The sequence below is a fragment of the Rhinatrema bivittatum genome, chromosome 5 (genome assembly GCF_901001135.1).
Source record: "Rhinatrema bivittatum chromosome 5, aRhiBiv1.1, whole genome shotgun sequence".
NCBI classification, from domain to species: Eukaryota; Metazoa; Chordata; class Amphibia; order Gymnophiona; family Rhinatrematidae; genus Rhinatrema; species Rhinatrema bivittatum.
Window position 1 is genome coordinate 346,738,528 of NC_042619.1, and position 22,520 is coordinate 346,761,047.

The following is a 22,520-nucleotide window of genomic DNA, read 5'->3' on the forward strand; positions in this document are numbered from 1 at the left end:
AGGAATGACGACTCTATTTTTCCATTTATGCACTGCATGCAGAGTCTGGCTTGTAGTGGTCTCCAGTTCAATTTTATGTCTGCATATTTTTATTTATACTTTGTATATCTGGTGAGGATCTATGTGTTCTGCATGTGTGACAGAGGTGATGTATTCTGCTAGCATGTAGTTTGTGTGTAGGGATCTATAGCAGTCTGGCTTGTTTTGTTTTCCTAATAAGAGGCACATTAGTGTTTTAGGGCCCGGTGTAATATTTGCAGAGTTGCCTTTTCAACGGTAGGATTCAGTGCTAGCGGTTGGTGCTTTGCTGGTATGGGAGGTTTTCTATATATACAGTTTCTGTACTCCTCTCATGAGCATCCCACCTCTCTCTCTGTGTGTGTGTGTGTGTGTGTGTATGTGTGTGTGTGTGTGTGTGTGTGTGTGTGAATGGGAGCCTGCCTGGTTCCTTGTGTGTGTGTCTCAATGGGATTCTCCCTGCATTGTGTGTATACGTGAAGACATTTTGTGCTGCCCCACTAATCCAAGACAAGCTCAGGGTGACTGGAAATCAAAAGATTTCAGGTATGGCAAATAGGAAAACTTTCCATCCTTATTAGTTTTAATTATTGGGTGTCCGATATGTCTACCATTTTGAAATATTTTATTGCTGTTTAGAAAAATGTAAAAATTTTGTATGAGCTCTTCATTACTAGATGTTATTCTATTCATCGGCTCATTGGAAATGTTCTAGTGAGGGGGATCCAGAGGAGACAGAGAGGGAGTGAGCAGGGGAGTTGCTGTAGGGGGAGAGGGGGGTGACAAAGGAAGTGTCTGTCCCGGGTGCCACATGGTTTAGGCATGCCGCTGTTTTTCCTCTCAGATTTATAGCAGACCTCTGGTACCCTCTTGCTTTCAAGGACAGGGTCCTTCTTGTACATTAAAATGACTTCCTCCCTTTGAGGAAATTCCTGCTCCCTTTACCCTTAGCTCACTAGGAAATACCCATTGGGATACAAATCCTCTCCTTTGCTTTCCTTCGCTGACTCCCTTGGAGCAGGGCCGATGCAAGGTTATTAGGTACACTAGGCAAACCTTACAACTGTGTGACCTCGCCTCAAACAATTCAAAAATAAACATTTATAATAACAGATTGTACATGAAAACGGACATTCAAACTACAGTTTTCTGAGGTAAGAATAGTACACCATCATTTATATTATATTTTTGTGCACTGCTGTGGCACCAACCAGAAAACTCTACAAAAAAAACAAAAGCCATATGGTATTGGGCCATATGGACCATAAGTAAGTTTTCTGCAGCACACTTGCTTTGCCACTTAGTGCGTTTGCTCACCGTTCCACATCTTTTTGTGATTAGGCCTATTGTAAGATGAGTTGGGTGTGGCCTTGACCCTCAGAAAGTCATGAATTAACTGAATTACAATTATAATACAGTAAATTTCCCATACTTAAATAGCACTAACTGCCAGCGCTCGAACTGTAACAACCCTGCAATGAAAAGGCAACACTGCCCTAAACCGTCAGTACTATGAAGACACTAAAACATGGTAAGAGGGTTTAGGGGACAAAGAGATCCAGGGACATTCTGTTTTTCACTTTTAGTTCTTCGTGAAAATCTTTTCAAACAAAAGAAAACAAATGAAATAATTTTAAAAGTGAACTAAACAGTAACCAGGAAAGTTGGTTAAATGTTCTCATTTTGCTTCAAAGGAATGCAAGTTTCAAACCCGGATCCTTCTAGACTCCAGTGTTCCCGAGCATTGACTCATGAGCCAGCCCCAGAACTATGCTTGCAGTTTGTTGTAATTCTTACTAAAAAAGGACGTGATTTTGCCACATAACAAGTCTCTTCATTGCCTCCAAGTCACATTATTCGTTTTGTGAGATATCGAATGCGTGTGATGAATAGGATAAGTAACACGGAGAAAAGGATGAATGCATCATTACATGAAAAACAAGAGAAAGTGATTTACTGTAGTAAGAAAATATCTTAACTCACCAGTTTATAGAGAAAACTGTAAAACTGTTAGGTTTCATAATGGTTCTGCAGAAAGGGCTTCTAATTTATAATTTTTATGCTCTTTAGTTTTCAATTGGCAAGAAAGTTCATCCTGAATATACTACTTTACTCGCTCTAAAAATGTTCCAAAAAAAAAAAAATGTAATATGCTCACTGAGATGTAAATGCTTTCAAAAATGAGCACAAAAAAAAAAAAAAGCATATCACAGAAAATACCAAAGGTAGAAGTTATTCAGACCTATGTTGCTTTACATTCGTAGTACAAATACCGTAGAAAAAATAATGTGAAAGTGTATTTCCTGAATTGTGAATATAAGCTGTTCTCTTGCTATTATTTTTCAAAATCCTAAGATGCTGAAGGTCAGAATGATTAGCATTTAAGATGTTAGTTAACCTTTTCCCCACAATATCTGTTCTTGCTCTAAACAGAATGATCTTCACAGGCCCAGCTACAGTAACTAACAGTTTTCTAGCTCATCAAACAAAATGTCACTTGCAACTAAGTCACAGTATATTTCTCTTTTATTAGCACACAATGTACCCTGCTTCCTTTCAAAAATATATCCCACATTCAAGGTCAAAATATAATGTATATTTTCCAAAATAAATCATTTTTTAGTGTGTTTTATAAAAACACCACTTATCTTTTTCAGGTTTTTCATAAGAAACGCCGTGCTTTCGGGACAGGATGCGGGGATTGATAGACCCATCAATCCCCGCATCCTGTCCCAAACAGTGACCAGTCCAGGTCACAAGTATCTGGCAAACAGGTACCATTAACATTTCTTGGTAATCACTCCCGGGAATACTTGTAGGTTTTTTTTTTTGGGTTTTTTTTTAAATCTATCTTGTTCATAATGTGCTATGGACTTTTCCCTCGGGAAGCTGTCCAACTGTCTTCCAAACCCCGCTTAGCTAAGCTTCCTTGACCATGTCCTCTGGCAACAGATTCCACAGCTTGATTGTGCACTAAGCAAAAAAAAAAAAATGCTTTCTATAATTTGACTTGAAGCTGCTAGTTATTAGTTTCAGCTTTAATATTTTTGAAAGTGCAAAATGGCCATCCTTTATTTACCCATCCCACCCCTCTCATGATTTTATAAACTTTAATCATGTCCCTCTATTTTCCAAGAGGCAAACCCAGCAGAGCGAGGTTCATCCTAAAGAACAACTCTTTCACCAGCTCTGCTGCCAGCCGTGGGTGATGTGGACCACGATGACTCCTGCCACTGAGAATACCCGGTCACTAGGCATACCAGCTGGTGAGCAGGAAGGCAAATGCTGGTTGACTTTGGTGAGGTCATAGCCTTGTCTGTCAGTGTTCATGACCTTGAAGGATACTATGCAACTGCAGTTTGGGCAGGGGTCTTCATTGCTTGTGTGTGTGTGTGTGTGTGTGTGTGTGTGTGTGTGGTATGAGTGATATTTGATAAGCATGTAATGGGATATATGTATGTTAGTAGATTTAAAAAAATAATTTTTTGTTATAAATTTATCTTGAATAAGATATTTACGGGTATATGGTATATGTTATTTATGGGGTAAATGTTTGCCACACTGTGAAGCATGAGGATAAACAGCCATGACCAGGGACCAATGGGTTGCACACGTGACTGTACCAGCCACTTGTCATGCCGCCGATCCTTTCCTCCCCTGCAGCCACAAACAAATAGTCAAACAAGGAATGCAGAAAGAAACGTGTGTCTTACCTATGAGCCAAGCATCACCGTACATGCCAGCCTCAAAACAGTCAAAGAGGGCCAATTGGGTAAGTATAAAGGAATTGTGCGCGGCTCCCGGGAACCTGGGCATGACATTGAGTATGCGCATTCGAGCATCGCCGACCACTTGCACATTGTTGGAGTGGAAGAGCTTTCTGGTGCGGTACATCTCCTCCCTCCAATGGAGTGGAATGATGGCCTCGCGAGTGCAAGTCAATAGCTCACAGAACATTGGGAAAGTGTGCAAAGGCATAAAACCCTCTCTTCAAGTCCATCAAGTCCTGCCTGTTGTGAGGAAATTTAACGTAGCAATGAATGCAGTCAGTTACTGCTTCAATGACCTGGTTGAGACAGCGTGAGAAAGTGCTTTGTGACATTCCCCCCACCACCCCTACTGTGATTTGACAGGCGCCGCTCACCATGAAATGCAAGGCAGCCAACAGTTTGGTGAGGCCAGGCACAGCATAGAACCTTTCAGTGACCGGATCCAGATTCCCTTGGATGTCTTCATATAATTCCAGGATTGCCGGAGAGTTGAGCCTATCCCTGCTAATCACAAAGTCTTTTGGCTTGCCCAGCAAGAATGTTCATTGAGAAAAGATCTGCTCCCTGTATATCCTGCGTCGTAGCCGCCTGCGTGCCGGATGGTGGCCCAAGGCCAGAGCTGACGGAACCCGTGGCTCTGCATGAGCTGGTGATACTTCCCTTGGAGATCTTGCAACAAGTCTTGCCTGTTGTTGAGGTTGTTCGGGTTCCATGTGTTGTCATCTGTGGCAAGCGTGAAGAGGCATCCAGTATGCCGTGACAATAACACCGGAAAAATCAATATGAGTTTAGGAAGGTAGAACAGATAAAAACAAGGGATTTTATTGGACCTGGAAGGCCTGGTAGGTGTGTCCATGACTATTGATTTTTTTTCGTGGGCGATGGCAATATCGCGTGCAATAATTCCTTTTTCCACCGTAACGCGACCAAAAAAGGTGTAGTTATTTCCAGTGATAGATCCCACAATGAGTGATATTGTATCACATGCCGTGTTAACAAACCCCAATTTCCATTAACCCTGCCCATACTTCTCCCACTTGAATAATAATTTCTATTTTGCATACGTAATATGCAATGCACTATTTATCGCGTGTGGTACAGCGATAACACCCTAATGCAATTTGAAAAATGACCCTGTTAATGCCTAGCTGGGTAGGAGATGAGGAAGACCCTCAGCTTTGATGCATGTAGTTATGAAGGACATTGTCACCCATATCTAACCTTACATTAGCCCCTGTAAACTACTACAAAATCTTTATAGCTTGAGGAAGTGTAGTTAAGTTTTTGTGATATTGGCAAGCTAATGCAAATCACTTAATGCAAATTCATTAATCCATTTTAAAAATTAATGTATGCTTTTACATTAATTTGCATGTGATACAGTATATAAAATATTTTTTAAGATGGTGCTGGCCGTCCATTACTCCTACCATGTGACAGGGGCCGGCCAATGGCACCGATAGCCCCTGTCACATGGTAAGGGCAAAGGGCCACCGGCGCCATTTTGTTTACTGGCAGCCGACAGCCCGAGAGTGGGAGATCACTCCCGGGACCCCCACTGGACCAGCAGAGACTTTAGGCAAGTTTTATGGGGGTCGGGAGGGTGGGGGATTGTAAATAAATCTGAAGGATCGGAGTAAGGGGGGGGATTTCGGATTGGGACAGCCGAAAAAGACAACTGGTCAGAACCGCGGGAAAAGAAATTTCCCGTGGTTCTACGAAAACAAAACTGGAAACGATTGCCGGTACGATCGACATCTCTAGTCTGAGGTAATACCAGATCATACTCACTGGGAAAGCCCAAAGGTAGCTTGAGTGTAGATTCTCTGACATTACCAAATAAATATTATAATTTTGGTACTTTTATCTTAATAATATGAACAGAGATTTTAAACTGAATTTTTTTCCATGCTGTTACTTTCTTCTTAGATTAGTACATCTCATTCATTCTATCTCTTTTATTTTTCAAGTAAAGCACAGTTTATTTTTGGTATAATTAATTTTTTTTCTTATTGCATATTTCATTTTTATTTCCAGTGCTTTATGCATTCCTTATCCATCAAACTACACCTTCTACTAATCAAATCATGGATGTTCCCTTCGGCAAAATAATTTAATTTAGTTTAATATTCTATTGATAGCTCTTTCTAAAAATTCTTTCCAAGTTTTACATATTGTCTAAAATAAAAAATAGGCCTTGATATTAAGCTTGCTTAAGCTTAATAAGCTTTTGTTAGTAACGGAATTTTGCAAACCCTCTTTTCTCTGTTACTATTATATTATTTCATATGTCAACAATCAGAATTTTAGAATGACTGAACTTCACAAAGTAATTGCATTATAACTGTGTACTATATAAGAACATAACACATGCCATACTGAGTCGACCAAAGGTCCATCAAGCCCAAACATTAAATAAATTCCATGCTACTAATGCTGGCAACAATCAATGACTATTCCCTATTGACCTCACTGGAAAGTATCCAACCCTTTTTTAAACCCAGTTACACTATTTGCCTTAACCATATTCTCTGGCAATGAATTGCAGAGCTTAATTATGCTTCGAGTGAAAAAGAATGTTCTCAGATTTATTTTATGTGTGCTACTTGCTAATTCATGGAGTACCCCCTAGTCCTTGTATTATTCAAACGAATAAATAACCAATTCACATTTACCCATTCTAGACCTCAGATGATTTTATAGATCTCTATCATATTCCCCCCTCAGCCGTCTCTTCTCCAAGCTGAACAGCCCTAACCTCTTTAGCCTTTCCTCATAGGGGAGCTGTTCCATCCCCTTTATCATTTTGGTAGCCCTTCTCTGTATTTTCTCTAGTGCCACTTTATCTTTTTTGAGATGCGGCGACCAGAATTACACACAGAATTTAAGGAGCAGTCTAACCATTGAGTAATACAGAGGCATTATGACATCCTCAGTTTTATTTGCCCTTCCATTCCTAATAATCCTAACATTCTGTTTGCTTTTTTGACCATCACAGCACACTGAGCAGACGATTTCAATCTAATATCAACTACGACGCCCAGCATATACATTTAAAAATAATTTTGAAAAGCTCACCTTAACTATTCCTCGGATGTGCATTTTGGCTATCATCTCTGCAGTATAAAGAAACATCAATAGAGTATCCAGGGCAAAGGTCAGGTACTGAAGAGGAGGATAATGCTCAAATGTCTTTGGCGTGTTCATGCAGACAGAGATGACGCTGATGATGGCACAAACGCGTAGCAAGGAGTGCACCCACTGAAAAACAAAAATTATAATGATGTTAGGCACTGGATCTCTATATCAGTGTTCTAATAATTAGTTTCATAAACCAGGTCAGGCAAATATATAGGGTTTGTTTTGTTTTTTTTAAATTAAAAATTTATATCCTGAGAGGATGACTTTCAAACACCTGCACATGCCCCCACATACGCTTGTATATGGGCGTGCAAAAATCTAATCCCCTGGTTTATAACCTGCACGTATAATATCGGCAAATTTACTCTGCAGCACGCAAGGGCAATGTTAAAAAATGTGCAAATACATACTGCACTTATCCAACCTAAGTTCCAACCTATCCGGCTAAGTCAAAAAGCCAGATAGCTCTTAAAAGCACTGGGGTAGATTTTAAAAAAATGCGCGTTCGCGTACTTTTGTTGGCGCACCAGGCGCCAACAAAAGTACGCTGGATTTTATAAGATACGCGCGTAGCCGCGCGTATCTTATAAAATCCTGGATCGGCACGCGCAAGGCTGCCGATTTTGGGCAGCCTTGCGCGTGCCGAGCCGCGCAGCCTGCCTCCGTTCCCTTTGAGGCCGCTCCAAAATCGCAGCGGCCTCAGAGGGAACTCTCTTTCGCCCTCCCCTCACCTTCCCCTCCCTTCCTCTACCTAACCCACCCCCTCCGGCCCTATCTAAACCCTCCCCTACCTTTGTCCACGGATTTACGCCTCCCGGAGGGAGAAGTAAATCCACGCGCGCCAGCGGGTCCGGGGGCGGGTCCGGGGGCGGTTCCGGAGGGCACGGCCACGCCCCCGGACCGCCCCGGGCCAAAACCACGCCCCCTGGCCCGCCCCCGAAATGTCGCGTCCCGCCCCCAAAACGCCGCGATCGGCCCCGCCCCCTACACGCCCCCGACAAAAAACCCCGGGACTTAAGTGAGTCCCGGGGCTCTGCGCGCGCCGGCGCACCTATGGAAAATAGGCGCGCCGGCGCGCAAGGCCCTGCTCGCGTAAATCCGGGCGGATTTACGCGAGCAGGGCTTTTAAAATCCGCCCGACTATGTATCCGGCGAAATCAGAAAGCTGGATAAATAGCACATTTTAGACTTATCCGGCTGTCTGACTCAGCGGCTTTGCTGCTACTTAGCCAAATAGGGCCTCATTTTCCAATATCGCATGCGATACCAAAAAGGGGGTGTAACCTTATGCTAATAAGCATGTGTATCACAAAGTGCAATAACAGCTATGCAACACACTCTTAACCCAATTTGAGCTACATTGCCAGTATATATATTGCAGTTCATGATGTTTCCAGACAGCCTGTTTCAGTGTTCTGCAGGAGAGAGAGAGAGAGAGATGAGATTTGGACAATGTTCTCTCAAACTTCTGTCTCACGTTGAATGTGAAAGTGGCCCCCAACCCCCTACACTCATACCTAATCCCCACCTCGAGTTACTAGGTGAGCCTCTCATAGGGATACAAATACCTGTCTAGAGAAGAGCCACTATAGCAAGTCTCTCTCTCTCTCTCTCTCTCTCTCTCTCTCTCTGATAAACCTTTACCGGCTCTAGCGCACAACGTACCACAAATCATCACAGCTCTATCACCAAATTGTTTTGTCTCGCGGCAAAACAAGGCAGCATCGGGCCCTTTATGTGTAATGGTGACCCCCAAACGCAGGACCACAATTGCCTTGAAGAGCTACCCAAAAAATTAAAACAGTAGGCAAAATGGCCACCCATGTGAAAGGATCAAAGCTGACCCTCCCCCCCCCCCCCCTCCTCACTGCAGGGCCGTCCCTCGAGGTGGTTCCGACAACCAAATAAACAAAATCGTAGCTGGTTGTCACATGACGATGAACCCCCCCCCCCCCCCCAACCCAATCACAAAGTTAGTCATAGGCTCCCCCATCCCCCCATTCAAACCAAATATCGGGCCACCGCACCCCTCCCCGGCACCTTCGGCACCCCCAAAATTTAAAAAATACATCATTGATATATATATAGTGACCCTCAAAGTCCTAAAAAATTTATTTGTTTATAGTGGACTCCCCTCTCCCACCCACCCAAACCCTCCTCCTACCATTCATTATCAAAAAAAATGTCAATCCGCAGTCCAGTTGGTGCCATTTTCAAAAATGGCACCAACCTGACCTTGCCCCAGTCACATGATAAATGATTGTGCAACTCTACTGATACCCTGCTCCTCTGAGTTAAATAAGGATTTAATTTAATAACAAAGACGCTTTTTTCATGGGTCATAAGAATTGCATTTTTCCTGATGCTTGCAAACAGAGTAGGAGGTAATAGGGCACTATTGTACATAAGAACATAAGAACCTGCCATACTGGGTCAGACTAAGGGTCCATTAAGCCCAACATCCTGTTTCCAACAGAGGCCAATCCAGGCCATAAGAATATGGCAAGTATCCAAACACTAAGAAGATCCCATGCTACTGATGCAATTAATAGCAGTGGCTATTCCCTAAGTCAACTTGATTAATAGCTGTTAATGGACTTCTCCTCCAAGAACTTATCCAAACCTTTTTTGAACCCAGCTACACTAACTGCACTAACCACATCCTCTGGCAACAAATTCCAGAGCTTTATTGTGCATGACGTTCTATTTTTTTTTGCTGGATTTTGCCCTAATTTCTGTGAGCAGTATTATTATGCACGTTTGTATATTATAAAATAGATAAATGAAGAGTATTTAAAACAAAGCCCAGCCGAACTCAGATTGCCCATCTATGTCCTTCCTATTTCTAACAGATCAGATGATGTTGAAAGAATCACTGAAACACTGGCATGTTGTTACGTTTTGGCAAGCCGCGGGATGTCCTGCAACTGTCCGCACTTACCCCCTAATGGAGCCCAGACAGCCAAGATGCAGCCATGATGCCAAGTGCCCTGAACACTGTCAGTGCTACCATGCCGCCAGGACCTCGGGCCTCCCTAAATGCATACGTACGCAGATTGGCACCTCTTAAAGCCTTGTGGCAGGAAATCTTTCTAGCAGCACACCCTGATGACACCAGTGACCTGTCTACTTAAGCTTCAGCCATGCTCCACAAATTTGCCTCAGGAATAGGTCCTCCTGCCTTGCAGTATGTGTTGCTCTCCGTGTTACCATGCCTTGCGTTCTCTGTTACTGTGCCTTGCCTTGTCTCCATATTGCCTTGCCTTGCGTTCTCTGTTACTGTGCCTTGCCTTGTCTCCATATTGCCTTGCCTTGCTCTGTTACATTGCCTTGCCTGGTCTCCTTGTTACCTTGCCTGTCATCTGTGTCCTAGTCCTCTGTGCTTGTCTTGTGCTGTCTAGTCTGTCCATCCTGGGTGATTTCTGGTTTTGACCCTTACTTCGGACATCGACTTCTCTTCTGCCTGCCTGCCTCCTGCCTGCCTCTGACCCTACCCTGGACCCGGACCTTGCCTGCTCGCTGCCTGCCTCTGACCTTGGTCTGGATCCAGACTCTGCTTCCTTGCTGCCGGCCTGACCTCTGCCTGTCACCTGATTCCTCCTGACTGCTCCTTACAGGACTCTTGCCTGCGTCCTGCCAGTCCCTGGAACCCAAAGTATCAACTTGCAGGGAATGGGGCTGATATAGGTGAAACACCAGCTCCATTCCTCATAAGAGCGAATCCACCCACTGTCAATGCGGACCTAGTAGGTTTGCCTACTAGGCTGTGCCAACCATGCCACATCTCAATGGCTCGCATCCATGACACATATTTTAGAGCTACACAGTACTTTCAACAGCAAACCATTATTCACCCGCAAGTGAGTGAGTAACCTTTGGGACAGATTAATATCAACAATACCCCGACCTAGTGTTACAGAGAGCTCTGCAAACAATGGCAAGTGAGCCTGCAATCGTTGTGTGATATGTGAAATTGTTCTTGATATTCGGATTTACCAACATACAGATCTACCCATTACCCATGCATTAAGGGGACATTTTGACTGCAACACCTTGCAGGTAGTATACACCATCCAGTGCAATTGTAAGAAGTTATACATTGGTCACATGAAATTAACCATTAAAACACATATCATACAACATAAAAGCTTCACCCGAACTAATAAAAGGGATTCCTCGCTGATATCATATTGGCAGAAGAGTGCTCATTCTTTGGACCAACTGAAATTTTTCATCATACAGAATCTCAGACAACCCAGGGGCAGTAATAATTCTTTATTGTTACAGCACCAGGAACAGTTTTTCATCAAATCTTTACACGCTATGGCCCTGGAGGGCTTGAACTTCATGATTGAATGGGAAGCTTTTTTGTAAATGACAGCTGACATAAGACTTCTCAGCTAGGAGCACTGATGTGCTTTTATCAACTCAGCTGTTTTTAAGAGAATTTAAATGCTTTAGATGTCCCGTGAGCCTCTGCCTCATTATGATTCTGAATAGTGAAATATGAAGAAGGAAGGCCTGAGGTAAAGTGTGTGTGTGGATAGCACTGCTGACTAATCAGTTACCATGGTAAACATTTTGCGATAACATAGTGTTCGACTATGACTTGGCTATTTGTTAAAAATTATTTTTTTTAGATTTATACATTTAGTGATGAATTCATTATGAAGACATGAATTAAAAGATTTGATTTCTCTCTCCAAAGTCACTGTAAGTAAATGCATTTTATCAGGTGAATATAGTAATACACGCTTCATATATATAAACTCTCTCAGTGTTTACAAGCTGCATCCATGTTTATAAGCTCTTCCTCCTGATGAAGTCATTTACCAGCAGAAATGAAGGCACTTGTTGAGGAATAAGAAGGACCACCATTTTGAAACAGATCGCATTATTTATTTATTTATTTTTTTGGAATATCCTTATAAAGATTCATTATTTTGGACATTACTATTGAAATTTCTAGTGACAACAATGAAATACTTTCATAAGAATTTTCAGATATACATGTGCCATGGATTCTTTGAATGCTAGGTCGCTTTGCTATTACGGAAGTGCTTACGTAAATAATGTAATTTGTTTTAAGTCAAAACATATGTTTGGTGTACCATTGTTTATTCTATTTTATATATGAGTATTTGAATACAAATAAGGTTTTTTTTTTAATATTCTTTTGATACATCATTGTACTAATATCTTGTTACTTTATTGCATGAGTGTTCTGATATTTTGAGTATAGCAATACACAAACACTTATATAGTATAGACTATATATATATATATATATATATTCTGAAAAATATATATTAGGAAGACAAATCTAGAAATGTGTGTGTGACTGTATATATATATATATATATATATATATATATATATATATATATATATATATATATATATATATATAAAAATACTTGGACATCAGTTGATTGGGGTATATATATATATGCCCCAATCTTTCATTTCTCATATAAATGTGATCTTTGCTTAATTGTGTATTTAATCTTCAATGTATCAAAAATATTAATTGCTTAAAAAGAAACACCATCCATATCTCATATATTCACATAAATTCAACCACTCCATAAAATCCGCATCCTAATTTTCTAAATGGTAATCATAATACTTATGCAAAAATAGCAGCGCAATGGCTTTGAACCCAATAGGATACTGTAATTCTAATTACACTAGTTTTAGCAATGAAGTGGTGCATTAATAATTGCTTTATTTATTTTATTTATTTAACAACTTTTTCATACCGACATTTGTGGGTACATCATATCGGTTTACAATGAACTAAGAGAAATACAGCGAACAAGGGGGGAGGGGATTAACAACGAAAAGGCAAAAGGAACAACTGGTTGACTGGTTGCAAATAACATGAAGTATAAAATTATATATTGAAACATATATATATATATATATATGTTTCATATATATAGCTTTAAACATTTACACATCCATATTCAAAACTTGCCAGTAAGCATTTTCCAAAGGATACACAAAAGAACGCTGAGTTCACATTTGTCAACCGTTGATGAATCCTCCAGTGGGAAAAATGAAGGTATCCCTCTTTTAAACCTGAAGCAACAAACATCAGCAAGAACCTTGTTGGGGCTAGAGATTCTTCCAACCGACTGATGACTGGGGCTTCTGACTGCACTTATAAAACACAAAACTGGTCTTTGTTTCTTCGAGTTTAAAAGAAACAAATGTTTAAAGTTATTATTAATACAACACTTCACTGCTAAAACTAGCATAATTAGAATTACAGCATCCTATTGGGGTTCTTAACCATTGCGCTGCTATGGTTACTATTAAGAAAATTAGGGGCTCCCCCTGCTCCCCCTGCGCGCGCCAAGCCTATGTTGAATAGGCTCGGCGGCATGCGCAAGCCCCGGGTCGCGCGTAAGTCCCGGGGCTTTCCTGGGGGGCGTGTCGTGGGGGGCGTGCCATGGGGGCATGTTGCGGCGGCTCGTCATCCAGGGGCGGGGCCGCGGGCGTGGTTCCGGCCCAGGGGCGTTTCGTGGGCATGGCCGAGGCCTCCGAAACTGCTCCCGGGCCAGGGAATCGCGCGCCGGCTGCGAGTTACGCCTGCCTCGCGTATTTTTTAAAAATCTGCCCCTTAGGGTGTGGATTTTATGGGATGGTTGAATATTTGACTGACGCTGGGAGCCGCGACTAGGATATGCGTCTGGCCGTGCAGCTAGAAAAATTGTATCCCCTGTTCCCGAAATAAGTATGCGCGACAACGTTCAAATTGGAAATAAACAGGCCGCAGCTTTATTTAACATAGCAATGTAAAATATAAAAACCTGTACCCAGGCCAATACCTTGATAGCTCATAAGAAACCGGGCCCATGCCCCCATATCCACCTGCCACGTACCAGCAAGGCAGCGCATCCAAGACACCCCCCCCCCCCCCCCCACTGCATTCCCAGCAAAGGGGCCCAAACGTACTGGGTGTGGTACCCACCCTTTCGTCCCATTTGGCCCAGGTACCTGCCACAAGCATGAGATAGTGACTACACTTGTCTCATGCCTGCCCAATACCAATGTAAGCTGTGGCCGTCCCCATGTCTTTTAAACCTGCCTCAATGGCCTCCTGAAAGTCATTGTTAAACAGGTTGTAACCAATGTCAGATAAATGATGTTGAGAAAGTGGACCCTTGAGCCGAGATGGGGTTGTTGCTACCCCCAGGGGGTGGCCCCTGGAGGTCCTCAATTTCGGGCAGCAGTTCTGGGAAAGAATACTCAACAGGACCTTCACCTATACCAGCCCTCATTCCCCGAAGGTTGAGCCCTTGGCTACCGGGACCAGAAGGCGTGGGTCTCCCCAAGTGTGGAACCAATAGGCAGAGCTGGCAGAGTCCAGGTGAAGAGGCTGGTGGCAATCAAGCAGAGTCGAGTAGGAGTCAAGGCAGGCAGAGATCAAGCAAAGTCAAGTACCAGGCAAGGAGTCAGGACAGGTGGCGATCAAGCACAGGGCAAGAAGTCAGGGCAGGTGGAGATCAAGCAGAGTCGAGTCAGGGCAGGCGGAGATCAAGCAGAGTCGAGTACAGGGCAAGGAGTCAGGGCAGGCGGAGATCAAGCAGAGTCGAGTACAGGGCAAGGAGTCAGGGCAGGCGGAGATCAAGCAGAGTTGAGTACCAGGCAAGGAGTCATGACAGGCAGAGATCAAGCAGAGTCGAGTACCAGGCAAGGAGTCGGGGCAGGTGGAGAACAAGCAGAGTCAAGTACCAGCAAGGAGTCAGAACCGAGAAAGCAATCCAAGAAAGCAATCCAAGAAACGAGAAGCAAGGCAGGAACCGGAGGCAACGAACAGGAACACTGGAACCAGGGATCAGGAACAAAGCAAGGCAGGAACGCAGGGATCAGGAACGCAGACAACTCACACGCTCAGGAGGGCAGGACCCATTGCTGAGGCGAATTAGAAGTAGAGAGGCAGGGTTTAAATACCCACCTAGCCTGACGTCATCAGCCCGGGCTGCGGGGAACTTTCCCGCTGCTAGCCCTTTAAATCCCATGATTTGGCACAAGCGCACGCCTAGAGAGGAGACCACAAGGAGCTGGAGTCAGCTGCGTTTGGGGCACCACAAGAGCAGGACACGGGCAGAGGTGGCGGCCAGGAGTGTCAGCGGCAGGGCCAGGCCTCCTGGTGACATAGGTGAGGGGACCCGTCACGGGTCACAGTACCTCCCCATTACGCCCCCTCTTAGAAGGCCCAGGATTGTGAGAATGCAAGATGTGAAACTGACGAAGAAGAGTCTTATCGAGTATGTTGAAGATGGGTTCCCAAGTGTTTTCCTCAGGCCCGAACCCCTCCCAAGAAATTAGGTATTCCCATCTCCTGTGATGACATTGTACATTAGAGATGTGAATCGGAACCGGAATCTGATCGGTTCCGGTTCCGATCCAAATCTTAAAATTTTTATCGCCCGGCCCGATTAGATTTTTGATCATCAGCTGCACCCAATCCGATAATCAAAAAACCCTCCCCCACCCTCCCGAACCCCCAAAAAAGGTTTTAAAATTACCTGGTGGTCCAGTGGGGGCATGGGGAGCGATCTCCCGCTCTCGAGCCATTGGCTGCGTTAATAAAAATGGCGCCGATAGCCCTTTGCCTTTAACATGTGACAGGGTATCCATGCCATTGGCCAGCCCCTGTCACATGGTAGGAGCACTGGATGGCCGGCGCAATAATAAAAGGACAATCTGGGAGGATAACCTTCCCCCCATTAAACAATTGAAATTATTGAGTTACAACTGGTATCATTAATTACTTGCCACTGATTCTACAGCTACAATTTCTTGGGGGATTGAATCTAGAAACACGCGAAGCTGTGATACTTCAAAAACAAATATTTCTGCTGTTGAAGAACTACCTTGCATTTACATGGAAATTTCAGCAACATCTTTCCTCCCTTTGCTTTTATCTCTGATCTTAAATCTAGAAATTTTCTCCTACTATCTTGGGTTAATTTAGAAAAATCTGGTAGATCCAAATTCTGTCTCCATGAAATGTATCCATTCGACTTCGCATATATGATCTAAAAACTGCTTCTCTATCTATAGTGAAGGAAAAGGAGACATAACAAATAGATCAGTGTTGCATTAGTATTTGGATTAGATTCAATTACTCCTGTTAAATTCAAAGGAGTTTCTCCTAGATTATTTCTATCTAGAGGATTTCCTCTTGGCGATACGTAATAAATCTTTGAGACAGTAGGAATAGCTTGTTGTGGTAATTTTAAAATCTCTACTAGGTATTCTTTAAACATATCATATGGGGAAATTAAATCATGCTTTGGGAAATTGAATACTCTAAGATTTAGGTATTTCAGTGTATTTTCTATTGTTTCAAACCTCTTATCATAAATTATCTCTACTCTAGCATATCTTTGCTGGCATTTTTCCATCTTATCTATTCTCTTCTCTACTTGCTCCAATTTAGCATCTGAATTAAATATTGAAGCTTCAATGTTCTTGAATTGATAATTTGAGTCCACTGTTATTTTCGTTACATTCATTATTGCTGTCTCCAGAGATTTTATAGCATCCCAAAGAGTGTCCATTGCTATTTCTGTTGGCTTAATCAAAACTGAATGTAAGCTACTCATATATCTCGATTCCAGTTCCCCCATTATAGCTGGAACTCCTTCTTTCTTTTCTTGTATTTCTGGCTGTAATTTTAGAAAATCAGAGGAAATTTGAAGATGTGGAGGAGGAGTACTCGGGGCTCAATGATATTTCAGCCATTAAGGCTGGTGCTTGCTCCCCACCAGAACTTACTGCGGCCAAGTCCTCCAGTTTCAATCCTGTTGTGGGGGTGAAAAAGGCAGGGATCCGAGGCTTGGAAGGTTCCAGTACAGGGGAGGATGCAACCATCTCCCTGACTTTTGCCTTCCGTTTTGTATGAGGCATCTTGTTTAATGAAATAAAATAGGTGTAATTGGCCACCGGTATTGCTTTCTCAACCTCTGTTTCTCAATCCAATTCTTAAACTACCTTCGTGAGTAAATGGAGGCTTCAGGTAGAGAGTCAAAGATTATTATTTAAAGTACTCACTTTTCAGATGTTGAAATCCTTCTCGCTGATGCAAAGTTCTAGGGAAGTTTTAATTCCAGCAGAGTTCCAGCAGAGTTCCAGCAAAGCTGCGCACCCCTTTGGCGCATGCGGCTTCGGCAACGTTGACGCGCCGAAAGGGATCTAGTCTTTATACTTCTCTGGTGTCCCGGCCTGATGATGTCGACAGACACGGAAGTCTTTCAAAATATCTCTTTACGGGCCAGGAAAGGCTCTTTACCCCACGAAGAAATAAATCAAGGAAATCTTTCTCCCAAGCAGCACTTCCAATCACCTCCACCTTCCGTGTTGTGTATTTTTAAAGAGGAAGGCAACCTCAAGTGGTGGGTGACTGGACTGATTCATTCTGTGATGGAGAAGGGACCGATATATCAGGGAGCCAGTCTCATCGAGGGTACTCGCAGCTGAATGTGGTGGTTGCTAAGCCATATCTGGTCTTCAGGTCTGAAGAGAAGCGCAGGCCGCCGGTGCTTATTGGCCGTCTTTTCTGCTTCCTTGGCCGACCAAAGGTGGTCCTGTGTGTGGGTCCAAAGGGCATGCAGTTGCTGAGTGGTGAGCTGCGCTGCAGGTGATGGCACCGAAAGGGTCATGGGAAGTGGCTAGGCTGGTTGCCTACCCTAGACCACCAAGAAAGGCAAAGAGCCGGTCACAGAATGAACATGCAAGTTGTGTGAAAACTCGGCCCAAGGGAGTAGAGAGGACCAGTTGTCCTGTCTGCTGTTCAAAAAGACGCAGAGGAAGGTTTTAAGGGCCCGATTGGTATGCTCGGCTTGGCCGGTGCCCTGCGGGTGGTACACTGTGGTAAAATCATGCTGGATCCCAAATTTCTTGCAAAAGGACCACCAAAAGTTAGCAGTGAACTGCACTACATGGTCTGATGAGATGTGCCGGGGGAGTCCATGTAGGCGGAAATATGTTGGGTGAATAGGTGAGCCAGCTCCGGTGCTGAGCATAGCTTGGGAAGGGCAGTGAGATGGACCATCTTTGAAAACCTATCTACAACCACCCAAATAATGTTATGGCCATTGGAGGGTGGTAGGTCCACCACGAAGTCCGTGGAGGGATGGGTTCATGTCTCCTTGGGAATGGGTAGCGGTTGGAGTAGGCCCCATGGTTGTCCAGCAAGAGGTTTCTGTTGGGCGCAAGTGGGGCAGGAGGCGACGTAGGCCTTGACATCCCCTTCTACTCAGGGCCACCAGTAATAGCGTTGCAGTAACTCAAGTGTGCGGGGGTTTTCCAGAGTGTCCAGCTATGAGAGAATCGTGGGCCTAGGACAGGACCTTCTGTCGAAGTCTAAGAGGTACCACCATCTTCCCTGACAGAGAAATCTGGGTGACATCAAGAACCATCTTCACTGCATCAATGATGCATTCGGGAATAGACGGAGAGTCGTCAGTCTCAAAGGCTCTAGAGAGAGCATCAGCCTGAGTATTCTTGGAGGCCAGACAGTAGCAGAGGGAAAAGTTGAATCTGCTGAAAAATAGCGACCAACAGGCCTGGCGGGGGTTTAGGCATTGAGCGCAGGTGAGGTACTCAAGATTTCTATGGTCTGTAAAGACTGTAATGGTGTGTTGAGCTACTGCCGCTACTCATCAAGAGTCATCTTGATGGCCAGGAGTTCCTTGTGTCCAATGCTGTAATTCTTCTCAGCAGGCGTGAACTTCCGGGAGAAATAAGAACAGGACAGCAGGGTTCCTTTCTGAGAATATTGGCTCAAAACCACCCCCACGGCTGTGTCGGAGGCATCTACCTCCACCACAATCGGGCGTGTGGGGTCCGGGTGCCACAGGCAGGTGTCTTGGAGGAAGGCACGCTTCAGGTCCTTGAAGGCAATTATCACCTCAAGTGGCCATTGTTTGGTGTTGGCCCCCTTCTTGGAGGGGTGCTACCAGCCAGGAGTATTGCGGGATGAAATGCCTGTAGAAGTTGGCAAACCCGAGGAAATGCTGGAGAGCCCGAAGCCCTGTAGGTTGGGGCCAATTCTGGATGCTAGAAACCTTTTCTGGGTCCATGTGAAATCCTGTGGATGAGACAATGAAGCCCAAAAAGGGAAGTGCCTCCTGTTCGAACAGTCATTTCTCTAGTTTGGCAAACAACTTCTGGTCCCGCAAGCATTGAAGTACCCATCTGACCTCCTAGCGATGGGAAGCGAGATCCTTGGAGAATATCAGTACGTCATCAAGGTACATGATGACGCAGGAGTGGAGAATATCCCGGAAGACCTCATTCATAAGGTGTTGGAACACTGCTGGTCCATTACAAAGGCCAAAGGGCATCACTAAGTACTCATAGTGGCCATCTCTTGTATTAAAGGCGGTCTTCCATTCGTCGCCTGGCTTTAGCACACAAGGTTATAGGCCCCTCGGAAGTCCAATTTCGTGAATAGATTGGCCCCCTGTAGACAGTCCAAGAGTTCGGGAATGAGTGGCAGTGGGTACCAGTCTCTCCTGATGATGGCCCGTGGTAATAGATACAGGGCAACAACGACCCATCCTTCTTTGTCACGAAAAAGAAGAAAGCTCCCGCTGGGGATGTGGACAGTCTGATGAAGCCCCTGTCAAGGTTCTCCCAAACATACCTGGACATGACATGGGTCTCTGGTAGTGATAGAGGGTATACTCGCCCTCGAAGGGGCATGGCATCTGGAAGGAGGGCGATCGCACAGGGGTGATGTTCAGGGAGTGTCTAGGCCCTCTCCTTGAAAAATCATCTGCAAAATCAGTGTACTGCAGAGGCAAGGTAAGTGGGGTGGTAGCCACGAGAAGACCAGGGTGAGGCACTTCTTGGAGGCAGGATGAATGGCACAGAGGGCCCCAGGAGGCTATTTGCAGTGTCTGCCAGTCAATGTGAGGGAAGTGTTTCTGGAGCCAGGGAAGACCCAAGACTACTGGGTATATTGTCTTCTCCAGGATGACGAAGGTGAGCTCCTCTTCGTGAAGGATCCCGGTGCGGAGTCTCACAGGAGCGGTAGTGAGGGTAATCCACTTGGGAAGAGGATCCCCTCGGATGGAAGAAATGGTCAATGGTGGTTCTCTAAGCAGTGTGGGAAGATCCAGATGTGCGCCGAGATCCGCCAAGATAAAATTCCCTCTGGCACCAGAGTCAATCAGGCCTTGGGTAGTGAAGTTTCCATGGGCATGGCGGATGGTTACAGGCACGATACATTGGGGAGCAGAGTTGGTACAGCCCAGGGTCATCTGACTCCTAGGCTCTGGTGTTTCCTGGCCTCTCGGGACACTGAGCCATCAAGTGGCCTTTACCAGTGCAGTACAAGCATAGGCCTAAGGTACGCCGTCACTGTCTTTCTTCAGGGGTCAAATGGCTCCGCCCCAGTTGCATGGGTTCCTCAGTAAGGGGTGTATTGGGCGCAGCTGCGGTGGGCGGAGTTATAGGCCGTGAGAAGGACGGAGCCAGCATCACTGGCCTGCGGGAAAGGCACAATTCTCGGAGGCATTGCTGTAGTCTTTGGTCGACTCTACCAGCAAGGTCAATCAGAGCCTCCAAATCATCTGGAAGATCCAGGTTAGTCAGTTTGGCCTTAATTCTGGAAGACAACCCTTCCAGAAAGATACTCTGGAGGCTGTCCTCTCGTCATCCCAACACAGATGCTAGGGTGCGGAACTACTGCATACTCCGGCAAGGGACGTGACCCGTCGTAAGTGCAGAAGCTCGGAAACGGCTGTAGACTGCCTTCCAGGCTCAAAGAACTGTTTAAAACACTTGGACGAAGCGTGGGAGGTCCTGGATCAAGGGGTCACCTCGTTCCTAGAGGGGGAGAGGCCCACGAAAGCACCTTGCCATCCAAGAGCGACAGAATAAAGGTTGTTTTGATTCCGTCATTGAAAAACTGGGCCGCCTGTAAGGAAAAGTGAATGAAGCAGTGGTTTAGGAAGCCACGACACTGCCAGGGATCTCCTGCATAGCGAGGTGGCACTGGCAGATGGAGGTTCGCCACAGGAACCGTGGTACTCTTGCCAGAGGATGTGGTTAGTGCAGTTACTATAGCTGTGTTTAAAAAAGGTTTGGATAAGTTCTTGGAGGAGAAGTCCATTACCTGCTATTAAGTTGACTTAGAAAATAACCACCGCTATTACTAGCAACGGTAACATGGAATAGACTTAGTTTTTGGGTACTTGCCAGGTTCTTATGCCCTGGATTGGCCACTGTTGGAAACAGGATGCTGGGCTTGATGGACCCTTGGTCTGACCCAGTATGGCATGTTCTTAGGTTCTTAACAACCCAAGCCTGAGCTTCCCAAAAATAGTTGCCATGAAGGCGTAATGCCAGTGATCAAGCAGGCAGCACAGTAAAGACCAAATACACTCAGTGCCTCACGGGTTTGTAGCTACTGTTCCGCTTTTTCCCGGCAGCTCTTGCTCAGACTCCTCTCTGAATCTGAAGCAGATACCACAAGGAGAAACAGAGCAGCACTGCCACTGAGCTATCAGGCTGTTCTCAGATATTTTGCTACTAGTGAGAAAACTGCTCCGATAAGAGCTCAAAAGGTGACTATATATTTGACCCTCAGCCATTTAACTAAGCATTTAAAAGGTTCAGATTAGGAAAAATACCAGTAGTATTTGTTGAAGGTATAGTTAAGCTCTGAAAAGAAAGGAACTACGGAGCTTACTGTTGTACATCGGAAGAGCTAGTGAAACATTTGTATTCACTTTGGAGAAATATATAATTCTGCGGCCCCAGAGCAATTCCCTGTGAAGTGGATATGATAAAGCGAATGCATAGCTACGTGCCATGACATTTTGCAGATATGAATTCCTTCGTGTGTGTCTGTCATTTGAGTGAAATGTTATTGAACTTGCACTGGTTGAAAAAAGTATCAATGTAAGAATTCTCCATCAACTGTTTATAGCATGAAAAATATTTTTCCAATAAAAATTAGTCCCTAATTAATGTCTTAAAAAACTACAAGCAACAGAACATAGAATTTCTGCCGTTTGTTGCAGGAAGATACTAAACACTACATGTTCATTAATATACAACTGTTAAAAAAGACGCATGGAAATTTGATAACAGCCAATTTTCAGAACATTTCGAAATCACTTTCTGTTTCATCATTATTAAATAAAGCCCAAATCACGCTGGTAACTTTTGAAATGTTGGGAGATTTTTCTAACCGGCTTGGGTGGGAATTTCAGCTGACTTTTTTTATATTTCCTTGATTTTTGATGATGACTTTACTGTCATGCATATTGCAGCTTTAAACTTTGCAGCTACTTGATTCGTTGGCTGCCTTTATACACAGGATTCTGTCATCGGAGATCATGAAAGGTGAATGGGATGCTAAGGCTTCATGCACTAAAGGCTTGCTGATATTTTCTCTGTAAGCTATGGAACACATTTCCTGGAAGCGAATAAAAGTTTTCAGTAGTTCCTCCGATGTACAAACGTAACATCCATGACGTTCTCATAAAACTCATCATACTCAGCATTTCAAAAATGGGTAAAAAAAGAGCCCTCTGGAGAATCAGCCCCCCAAATATT

At 44.3% G+C, this 22,520-nt stretch overlaps 1 protein-coding gene across 1 annotated transcript in view; it reads right to left on the reverse strand.

Annotated features, from left to right (window-relative positions):
* NALCN (sodium leak channel, non-selective) overlaps positions 1-22,520 on the reverse strand; it is a 549,662-nt gene that overhangs the window by 521,593 nt on the left and 5,549 nt on the right. The window contains exon 3 of the mRNA XM_029603307.1: positions 6,867-7,049. Within this exon, the coding sequence (XP_029459167.1) occupies positions 6,867-7,049 (183 nt within the window). The remainder of the gene's footprint in view (positions 1-6,866; positions 7,050-22,520) is intronic.